Genomic DNA, 11,912 nt, shown 5'->3' on the forward strand with positions numbered 1-11,912 from the left:
TCACTCAGTAAATCAGCAGGTCAGTGAGCCGGTCACTCACTCAGTGAATCAGCGGGTCAGTGAGCCAGTCAGTCAGTGAAAGTCCTTCCCTGCTTATTTTACCGTCCGGCCGATTCCTTTGAACTCTCGTTTGCGGCGGCTTCCTGCCAGCTGGCGCGTGGAGTCTCCCATCGGCCAATCGGCAGTGGGCAGCGATGGTTTTGATGCCGGCCTGGGCGTTGGCTGCGATGGCCGGGATGTTGGTCAGACTCCGGGCGCAGAGACTCAGAGACTCAGAGACTCAGAGACTCAGAGACTCCGGGCACAGAGACTCAGAGACTCAGAGACACAGAGACTCAGAGACTCAGAGACTCCGGGCACAGAGACTCAGAGACTCAGAGACTCAGAGACACAGAGACTCAGAGACTCAGAGACTCCGGGCACAGAGACTCAGAGACTCAGAGACACAGAGACTCAGAGACTCAGAGACTCCGGGCACAGAGACTCAGAAACTCAGAGACTCAGAGACTCCGGGCACAGAGACTCGACTCAGAGACTCAGAGACTCCGGGCACAGAGACTCAGAGACTCAGAGACTCAGAGACTCAGAGACTCAGAGACTCAGAGACTCAGAGACTCCGGCCGCTCTGCTGAAAGGGCCTGTTCCGGGCTGTAGAGACTGCCAGCCTCTCAGCCCCTTTTCATTTTGAGGGGTGGTCTTCATCCTCGCAGTGTAATTGGCCTGCCTCTTTTTCACCGGCAGAAAGGGGGCCTTGTGTAGGGGTGGTCTGGGGAGACCGACCGGCCGGCATTACCTGATGTCTATGTTAAGAGAAGCTGTGCAATTTACACTCCTATGACCCTGCGAGAATCTACTAATTCAGAGCTTTTCAACCTTTTCTGATCTGATCCCCCCCCACAGTACCTTCAAGGACCCCCAATTATTAATTGAATAATCCAAATAATGTGAAATGTATATGCATACATTCCAAGATAACCAAAATGAGCAAAAGTAGATACAATACTTAATTCAGAATTATTGGAGGAACCTTGTCAGTTATTTGACAAGCCACAAAAAAACCTCAAAAGGGTTCTTATTTATTATTAGAATTATTATTATCATATATAAGCAGTGACCTGGATGAATTTGTAGAATATGCTATTGAAGTTTCTGTTCTCCCAGCACATGGACAATGAACCAGGGTTAAAATAGTTACAGCAATATTACTGAAGTCTCTGTGGATTTGTGTTGTGGACTAACCTGGGGCCAGTACTTTATTTCTGAAGCATATTTTCCTTCACCACATAGTTTCACGGCGACATTCTCGTGCACCTTGCTCTCCAGTTACGCCATTAGGGTTTGCCCTATCAGAGGACGCGAGACTAATAAAGGGGCGTGGAGGTGGGCGGAATTCGTTTCCTCCTGCGAGAGATTCAACGGGCTCTGGCCTTTGGAGCTTACTGATTGGCTGCGGCTTTTCCTTTCATAATTTTTAGGACCCGCCGGTTCTACACGGTCCGACTGTCTCTGCGATTAGATATTCGGACAGAAAAAACGCTACGACAGACAGACGGACATACATTCATATTTAAACAAGTATTTGAGGAATACAATGACAGGGATTCAGAGCGGGAGAAAATATTTCAATCGGCACGATAATAGGACATTATTGTTTAGTTATCCCTGAATGTCCTACTTTACATATAGTGAAAAATAAACAAAATAACAGAATCAACAGTGTCATGCCATTTTCTGTCCTGATAAGTAGTTTATAAGTTCTCAACCGCCCGCCCCCCCCCCCCCCCCCTCTCTCTCTCGCTCTGCTAATTTACACACGTATGCTACGTGTACCTTACGCGCAAATACGCGCACAAGCTCTCTCCCTCCCTCTCTCCATACGCTCTCTCTCTCTCACTCATTCACTCTCTCTCTCTCCACACACACACACGCTCCCTCACTTTCCGTGGGAGAAAGACGGAGGAGAGAGAAAGAGAGAAAGAGAGAGAGAGTGATTTTAAGTCTCTCTCTGCTCTCTCCGCTTTCGGCACTCAAACTCACTCCTCTGGCTCAATGGGGCTTTAGCATTCGGGATTCAGTAGAAAATAAAATATTTATTGCCCATACCCCTATTTCTATTTAAATATTGTAAATAAGATAGGTAGATAATTTATTGAAGAACAGTTCGTAGGGGTAAAGGACGTCTACCAAGGCGTTTTATTTTTTTCAGCTCACAGAAAGTTCGGTCGAACCTATCCGACCGACTGACTTTCTGTGAGAAACTGACAACCTGATCTCAATATTTTTATATTCTTAGCCAAGACCAGCCACCAAAGGCCTTGCAAAAATATGGATATTCGAGAATGCCTATTGCAAAAGAAGAGAAGACCCTGGCGCGTGGACCTTTCCTCCTTCGCCTTGGTGACCCTGGCGCTCACGCTGTTCCAGGCGCCCCTGGCTCGAGCAGGTAAGGTTGCCTTTTGAGATTCATATATAATGAATAACTACATCCGTTTGCATATGGCATTTGAATGAATGTATTTAATTTTACAAAACAATTATTTGAACAAATTACAGTAGCCACATCTCGCTCGTATACTGTGGTGCGTTTTTACGCTCGCCAAGATATTGAATATCGAGTCGAAAACGGGATGCAAAAGCTGCCAAGACACATTCGAAAATAATTGTCACGAAAGAGTATTTGAGCCATTTCAAGTGAATTTGACACTTAAGCTACACACTTGTATGCTACATTGCATGTACTTTAATATGTGTTGAGTGTATTTCTTTAACGCAAAGCTATGAAGTGAAATACAGGAGACAGGTGAATGCACAGTTCAACCTATCCATCGGCCGGCAGAGGCGCTTTTCATATTGGCCAAAAGATAGAAGTTTTGGTTTCTTCGTTGGAGCATAAACTCTTTGCTACATTGTTTTGCAGAGTATGCTACGGACACATAAAGTATTTTCAGTGACTACCCAATATTTACAAGGTTTAAAAGATGTTTTATCAGACAAACTGTACTGACTTCGTAGCCTGGACGCTGTGGTGCGTTAGATGGGGCCATGGGATTGGATGGTGCATGAAGTACCAAGTTTTCTTCCACGGATATATTTTGAGTAACTTCTGGGAGGGATTTGGCCACATTCATCTCACTCCTGTCTCTTTTGTGTCATAGTACCCAATGACTGCAATGGGTCACTCCCGAATTAAAAAACAATAACATCAAAGCAATAACCAGAAATGGAAAATCTATTGCAGCAAATAGGCTAGTTCATTTCACTGCATCTGGTTTCCCCCACCCCATGCGCGATCTTGTTGATGTTGTCTCCTCTTTAACAATGCCAAGATTTACTGAGGCTGTTTCTGTGTTTGTTTGTTTGTTTGTTTGTTTGTTTGTTTGTTTTAATTCGCAATTGTAATTGTCGCCCTTTTCCTATTGCCCTATTCCGACCTACTGAGTGTAATATATTTTAATATTGCTTCATAATTCCATCGGTATTTCTACTTAATATATTGGTGAGATAAATTATTGGAGGCCGAGCAGGTATCGATTAAGAGTCTAATATTTGCCTGCTGGATACTCATGTCTATAAACAATCAATAAACAATGAAACTTGCGCATAGCATTGTACTAATTTGCCATTTAAACAACGGTTCAAAAAGGATAATGTGTAAATATAGCGATTAGCCAACGTAGATTTTGACAATTGCATTCAGCGTTATGGCGACAGTTGTTGTAATTGAAGTCGTCATCGTCGCTAATTGAGTCGGCTGAATGTCAATTATTTTAATTTCCATAGCGCAACAGGACTGGAATCGTTTTTCGAAGAATTTGGTGTGAAAGAATGTCTTCGAGGGAACACGGTAATTCGTGAGCTGACCACTAAGCTGTTACTTCGCGATTCTATCTACTCGGGTATTTATAACACAGAGGCACCATTCATAAAGTTCTTGGGTTCAAAACGAAAACTTTATTTCTAACAGGTACCCTTCGTTTTCAAATTAATGTAAGGAGTTAGCGGTCGCCTCGAGTTTTATTATGCACCGTAGGCTACTAACTTCCATTATTTCCGATATTCCAGTTGGTTAAATTTATTGAGAAACTAGTAACCATGACAACAAGAGTGTCAGCTATTTTAAAATCGAATTGGTTGATACGATCTTTTTTCGACTGACTTTGTTCCCACGCGTGCTACTTCTATCGGTATGAGTAATTGAATATGGGATTTCCCGTAGTCTTAATAGAAATTAACCTACAATTCTTACAGGTGACACGAAGCAGCCCGCAGCAAAGGCGACCATACCGTTTAGAGGGCTAGACTAAATAGATTTTGAACAAACGAATAGTTTGCCGAATTAATAACCAAATACGACTGTAATAGTCGCTGCCAGTGACTATTACAGTCGATGATTTTCTAACAAGCTGGGCGCCCTGCGGAGTGTATTTTTTGGAACCAGATACGATTTCAGATTTTAGAAGCGATTGCTTTTTTTCTCGTGTGACTCCCGTGTGTATTTTGGAGGAGGAAGTCTGAATATTTTCGTTTTTGATGAATAGGTTACTATGACGGGGGTGTGCAAGTCTGTAAGGGAGAGAGGGGGAGTGAATGCTTCAGTGTCTCGGCGCGTGTGCGCGCGACTAGTACAGTTATGTTAGTGTGCTGGTGCGCGTATGAAGGCGAGGGGGGTGTTTTTCTCAGGTCTAAAGGGTGTGGCGGTACCTCCTTCCAGTGAATATGCCCCTTGTGCGTGTGTGTGTGTGTGTGTGTGTGTGTGTGAGAGAGAGAGAGAGAGAGAGAGAGAGAGAGGGAGAGAGAGAGAGTTCCACCAGCTGACTGCTTTCTCCGTTGCGTTGGTTACTCGGAGGCGCAAAGAAAGTTCTGCCGTTATATACAATGTCCCATGCACATTACGTAGGCCCATTGCGGAAAAAAAAACTTCAGGTGAACGAATAACGAATGCTTTTCCTGGCGTCCCTGCTCTGGTCGCCTCTTCGCGTTGGGAGGGAATAAGTGACAGTAACGCGAGGAAAGAAAGACAGATTTTATGTTGTTTTTTTTCTTAATTGGGGATATTTGCTTGCTTCAAACGCGAATGTTCCTAACCTCCCTTCAAAAGCGGTCCTTCTTAAAAGAGCAGTCTGTTTTTACTCACTCTAACCGTTGGGTGCATCTGGCTAGCGTTTAGTCATAATATTACCCACCGCCCCCTCGCATCAGCATGTTTCTTCTTCTCTGACTCTGACACCACGGTCACCGGGAGGATTGGTGAATGGAGGTACTGTGTCAGCGCAGTTGCTAGGTAGCACTCGTTTTGGTCTGTACACCTGCGTCGGAACCTCGTTTATTTCTTCTGGTGTGTCCGTCTAGCCCCGTCTGCGTCAGCGCCTCGAGTTGTCATCTTCTCTGCGCTCCGTAGGATTGTGTGCGCGTTTTTCATTCGGACTCTCACTGCAACATCACTGCGTTTGCGCGTGCGTCCGTGTAAAAGTGTGAGAGTTTCTTATTGTGAATCTCTGAGCTGGACGAAAACCCGCTTCCCCCTTCTCTTTCGCGCAGCTGAAGATTCCATGGACAGCTCCGCTCTCACCAGACAAGTTCCTAACATTCCGCTACTCCTGGAATGCAGGTTCTGGATAGTGGTCCCCAGGGGTCGCTGTTGTACTCTCCACTCTCCTCTGATCTTTCTGCTTAACTGATTCTCACGCACGTTTTCATAAAATTATCGTATCAACTGACACGGTCACTATGTTGTGACTTAGGCTACTTACTAGTGTCAGAATAGGCTACTTCATGTGTGACGTATTTCAATTCGGTGGCTTAAGTTATAGGATAAAAAGAGGTTTGAATCTGGGCCTGTATTACCCTGCATTTAACGGCGAGGAAAAGCCAGTGGTAAGCTTATATCAGACCCGTATACCTCTGCCTGGTCGTTACATCCCCGAGTCTACGGAATAGGATTTGACGGAGGTCGAGTGGACTTCTGGCGGTGCTAGCAGAAAATGTATAGGCTATTTCTTTCACTTCTATGGTTTCTTTTTTTTTTTTTTTTTTTTATCTCTGGGGTTGCTTTACTTAAGAGTGACAGATTGCGCTGTGCCACCTGCCATCCGAATCTGGAATATTGTGCTGGTCATTACCTCCCTCCGTTTGCCTTTGCCTGCAGCTAAACTTAATCATCCCCTAAAAAGTAGGTCTACCACTGTCCACAAAAACGAACGGGGTCTGAAATTATAAAATGGGATTTCGGTCGCACCACAACCACGCCTCCTCGCCTCCTAAAGGGGAAAATCGGGCTGGGAAATGGGTTTCCTCCTTGGCTGCAAAGGGTGCAATTTTGGAAGAGCGTTGGTGGTTACACGGTCTCACCTTGAAGGCAGGAAAAACGTTTTCATTGAACAACTGAAAAACGGTGCCAAATTTTCATGACACCTTTTTTCTTTTCGTTAGCACACCGTTTATTTTTAAATGGCTCGTAAAAACCAGCGGTAGATTTCGACTGTATGCCCTTGGGTATATCACGAATACATTTCTCAAGCAGTCCCAAATTACTGTATAACTAGATTCAATGGTCGGTGCTTAGCAAAATATGTTCAATGCGGCTGAGAATGTAAAATTTCAAACGATGAGCTCGGCGCTAGATTCGTAATACAAAAGGGCAATTTTGTCTCGTAAAAGAACACAAAGTTGTTCTTATAATTATCACTTGTGGCCCAAAAGGAAAAAAGCAGTGTGATTGTCCTAATTTATGGTTTGTGGGCACTTTGGGAACTTGTGAAATTGCTTTTCCTCTGGGGCGAGCTTTCAGTGGAACCCAGACACTGTGCTTATTTTAAAAATAACTATTTGTCTTTTTTTCACTTCCCAAAGGGAAATTAGCCTCGCAAGTCTCCCAGGCACCCAGCTATTTCTGCCATTATTGTTCATTTAGAAATCGAAATGGTAGTCCTTTACTCCCAACACCCTTCATCTCTCAGTGCTCATCGCCCGTTTGATCAAATATCCCCTCTCTCGTGAATAAGTACCGGGTAATCACTATCGTGCTGTATGCATTTATGTATTCTTGGGAGTTGTGTGGGAATTTCGGACGATTCCCAGGGCTCTGACTGGGAGGGACCCTGAAATACTGAAGCGGTACTCAACTGCACGTCCTGCGGGCAGCAGTGGAGTTGAGTACCGCACTTTTAGAGCTCTGGGGTGCTGGGGCGCGATGTGAGATCTCTTAATTCGTCCCAGAATCCTTGGCGGCATCCCTGCTGTCGAAGGACTGTAATGTAACGTCATGTGATCGATTAGCGGACCCTCCTTTCCCAGGGTGACGTTCACCTTGCTCTCCGCCTGACCCTTAGCCTTGTGACTAAGTTGCTTTGCTTGACTGGGATCCGGAAACAATTTGGTGGTTCAAGACCCGGTGTAGCCACAGCTGTTGGACCCCCGAGAAGGGCCCGTATCCCCAATTTGTTACGGTCTAAACAACCGTAAGTCACTGTATAAAAATGTCAGCTGAATAACTGTAACGTAATGTAATGTTAGCATTTGGTGACTATCTCCGTGTAGTCAAAACGTTCCCTGTCTTTTGTCTTGTGAATATTCACCTAAGGTCCTGGTCAAGTGCAGGCCTTAAACAAAATTGTAAAATTTTAGTCTAGTGCTTGGCTTAATACGTGTCTTTGAAGCTGGCCCTGAATGTGTGATGAATGCTTCATATACTATAACACAGCCCAGGAAACTCCAGTTACCAACCGGAACCTTCTGTTGTTACAAAGTTGTCAAGGCAGAAGGAACACAGATGTTGGCCATCTGGTTGGTATATGGAATCCGTGTGGTTGGCGTGTAGAATCCTTCTTTATACTGCTGCATATTTATCAACTCCTGGGTGTCCCACCAAAGAATTTAAGCTGTGCGCTTCAGGATACTGACCCAAGTGTTTTAACTAATATAGAGACCTGGCAGGGCCTTCTGTTTGGGCACCCCCCTCTCCCAGCTCCCCTCTTTCCATGCTAGTATGGATACACGTGCAGAGACCATTTCGACTGTCATTTACATATTTACATATTCATGTGTTCAAGTAGGACTTGATTAGTCTGATTTTGCTTTATTAAGTTGTGCTCTGTTTCCCCGGGGCAGTGGTAGCCTGCTCTAAGTTGCTGATTGGATGGGGCTGATTTTTTGGACCAATTGCTAAGCAGGGCTGCTGAGTGGGTCCAGGCCCGGGACCCAGGACTAGTTCCCAGACCATTGCCCCCCAGTCCTCTTTCGGGCTCGCTCAAGGGCCCAAAAGCTACATGGATATTCTTGTGACCGGGGCTTGAACCACCAGCACTCTGGGTCCCAGACATGTACCTTGGCCACTATGCTACAAGCTGCCCGGAACTGTTCGTGTTCAACGCATATGAGAAGTTGTATTATGGAACAATTCAGCCTTGCGTTTTAAAAGCTGACCTGACACTCTGTGGGCATTTGGTGATCCACCCAGTCTTTTATGTTCATGCGGTTTAGAGTCTGCCAGAGTATGCCGTTTCTGTTCCTGAAGCTGAACTTTCGCTGTACTGGATTGCACTTGCTGCAGTCAAACGCGGTCACCGAAATCTGGTCCACCGTGGTGACAAGCTGTGCATTCTTTTCATGTTAAACGCACCTTATATTTATTTCTCAATAACCCCGTATTAGAGCAAGCCCGTCTTATGATGGACTTTCTGTCTGTGTAACTTATAAATATATCGTAAATATAGTCAGCCGTAATGTAAATTGCAGGCTTCGCTTTGAGCAGCGCACACACGCCTAAATACTGTGGTTCAGAGGGAAGGAGAGGGGGGAGAGGGAGAGAAAGTGAGAGACGGGCAGACTGAGAGGAGGAGAGCCACAGTGTGAATGACAGGGAAGGAGAGAGAGAGTGGTGGTCGGTGGAAAACAAGGGCACTCGAATCTCTGTCTGGTCCTGTCCTTTGAACTTAATGTTTAGACTCTTTCTTTTCGTGACTCCGTCCTCCCACTCATGATGCCTCTGTCATCATTGTTCCCCTCTACTCTTTTGTCTCCTTCTCTTCTCACTCTCTCTCTCTCCCTCTCTCCCTTCCTCTCTCTCCCTCCCTTTCTCTCTCTCTCTCCCCTTCTTTCTTTCTCTCCCTGCCTCTCTCTCTCTCTTTTACATGAATATACTTCCAGCAACTGCCCCACTGTGTTGGCGTGATAAGGCAGGGCTTGGTTGAGGATCAGGACATAGGCTGGTGTGTCGCTCCAGTATTGGTTAAAATTGAATACAAATCATGAAAAGGGAGGATGGGAGGGAAAAGGAAAGAAAAAGAGAGGGATGGGACAGAGGGAGAGAAAGGGAAGTGAGGGACATTTTTATGAAGGCGTCCAAGCTCTCCCACGCTGTTTTCAGCTGTTTGCTGTTCCTGTTTACTGAGCCTCTGTGTGTGTGTGTATGTGTGTGTGCCAATGTGCGGAGTGTGTGTGTCTTGCTCTTTTTCTTTGAAAGCCAACCATTTGCTGTGTCTCTCATTGCAAGGGTGAAGCCCCAGCTTGAATTCCTTGCATTTCTTTAGTGCTTCTATGGCCACTTCATTGCTGTGTGTTCTTGCCATTACGAGGGCAAACTGACTTCACTGACATCAGTTATACCTGTAATGTGCGGCTTCGCAGTGTGTGTCACAGGGCACGTTGTCTCCACCTTGTGGCCAAATTGGTGAACAACATCAGTGGGAAGTTTCAAATAATATTTCTGAGCAGGTTGTACTGAGTAGTGACCAGTCTGAGGTGACATGTCTGTTAGCATGTTTCAGAGATCATCTATCTTTTTAGATTTTGTAAAATAATGTAAAGTTTTGAAACTTTGCTTCATAAAATAGAAGAATATGTGGCATAATTGCAGGGTAATATTATGTAGGCATATGTGTGTATATGTGCGTGTTTGTGTGTGCGTGCGAGGATGAATTTACATACGTTTGTGTATGTGTGTGTTTGTGTGTATGCGTGCGTCTGTGTGTATGTGTGTGTATGTGTGCGTGCACATGTGTGTGTGTGTGGGGGTTTATGTATGTATATATGTGTGTGTGTGTGTGTGTGCCTGCATGTGTGTATGTGTATATGTTTATGTATGTGTGTGCATGCGTGTTTGTGTGTATATGTGCCTGTGTGTATATGTGTGTGTGTGTGCATGCGTGTTTCTCAGAGTTTTTCTCTCTGCATGGTGCAGGCTCCTTTTTCAGGAGTTTCCTGGAGACCGGGGCACACAATGTCCGCCTTTCTTCTGGGGAACGTGATACCGGCGTTCACGGGTCAGAGTCAGGCCTCGTCTGCCCCGCTCTGCTCCGGCGTTTCCTATTCGCTCCTTTACAAAAAAAATGAAAAAATAAAATTACCATAGCTCCTGAACAGCACTCAGTTCCCCACCATCCATCTGCCCCTCCACACGCACCCTACCCTAGTCTCTCAGCAGTAGTGAAGTCCCATCTGAAATTGTAATATAGGTCGAATGTCAGTCACAAAAAATACACATTCCCCCCCAAAGCCAAAATATGCTGATCGTTGTTCCAGTCACAGACGCATGCACACATATTCGCAGAAGTGCACAGAGATAAAGGGCGAGATGGCTCAGGCAGTAAAAGCAGTCATCTGGCAGTCGGAGGGTTGCCGGTTCGATCCCCTGCCCAGGCTGTGTCGAAGTGTCCCTGAGCAAGATACCTAACCCCCATTTGCTCCTGACGAGCTGGTCGGCGCCTTGCATGGCAGCCAATCGCCGTCGGTGTGTGAGTGTGTGTATGAATGGGTGAATGAGAAGCATCAATTGTACAGCGCTTTGGATAAAGGCGCTATATAAATGCCAACCATTTACCATTTACCATTTAAAGACTTAAAGTGTTGTGTGCTGGTGGCTGCTAGCCTCTTTCCTTAAATTCTCAGGGCTCAACTGGGTCTCGCGCAGGTTTGCTGCACGTTTAGCCTGGTGACGGGCTACAGGGCTGGTGTGGTGTTAGCACCGTCAGCATGGCATGCAGGTGATACAGCCAGAATTCCGCGTGGAACACGGGGATATAGCAGTAACTACCTCGTGCAGTTGACTAACCGTGCCTGGAGTATTGGAACAAATTAAACGATCCCAACTGCTCCTCCTTGCAGGTTCAAATGCACCAGGCAAGATCCATAGAGCGCAGAAAAGTATTTGAATGCAAAATAAGTGCCATTTGAACCCAGGTATGGATTGTGATTGGTCTGTGCCAGCGTGTGAGGGACTAGCTCCTAACGGTGGGTATTTTCTGGTGCTATTCCATGTTGACTCCCTCTAAGCCACACCATTAGTGTGTTAAGACTGGTTTAGGATTACCGTGGGTTAAAAGGGGCTCTTAGCAAGCCATCTGTGGTCAAAACAATCCGCTGGAATTATGTCTGAGACGTGAACCTGGCAGCTATTTGCAACACAGCCAAACACAGCCATCTTTCATCCATCTATCCATCCACCCTATTACCCACCCTGCATCTACCCATCATCTATCCATCCCCTGCATCTACCCTCATCTATCCATCCCCTACATACATCCCTCATCTATCCATCCCCTGCATCTATCCTCATCCATCCATCCCTCATCCTCCTTCATCCATCCATCCTTCATTCACTCCCTACATGTACAGATGATCTATCATCGCCCTGTGGTCCTGTGTCGTCCTCGGCCACACCGCCTGCATGAATATTCACGAGGTGCACGCATCACTTCAGAGCGTTTTTACTTCAGTGGCGGAGGAACAGAGTCGCCCATCTGGCTAGTCGAGAGAATCTTTGAGTGCAGGCCCTTAATCCGACTCCAAGGTGTAGACACTCCTTCATTTATTTATGTTTTTTTTTTTTTTTTGGGGGGGGGGGGGGGGTTCTGTTTTCTCTTTTTTTCTCCTCTGTCATCAGTTGTTGAAAGACACCTCTGAGAAGCGGTTGGGAC

At 45.7% G+C, this 11,912-nt stretch overlaps 1 protein-coding gene across 1 annotated transcript in view; it reads left to right on the forward strand.

Annotated features, from left to right (window-relative positions):
* Positions 1 to 2,150: 2,150 nt before the first annotated feature.
* Positions 2,151 to 11,912, forward strand: part of col11a2 (collagen, type XI, alpha 2) — a 58,541-nt gene continuing 48,779 nt past the window's right edge. The window contains exon 1 of the mRNA XM_061254060.1: positions 2,151 to 2,443. Within this exon, the coding sequence (XP_061110044.1) occupies positions 2,326 to 2,443 (118 nt within the window). The 5' untranslated portion in view covers positions 2,151 to 2,325. The remainder of the gene's footprint in view (positions 2,444 to 11,912) is intronic.

Source organism: Conger conger, chromosome 9 (genome assembly GCF_963514075.1).
Source record: "Conger conger chromosome 9, fConCon1.1, whole genome shotgun sequence".
Taxonomy (NCBI): Eukaryota; Metazoa; Chordata; class Actinopteri; order Anguilliformes; family Congridae; genus Conger; species Conger conger.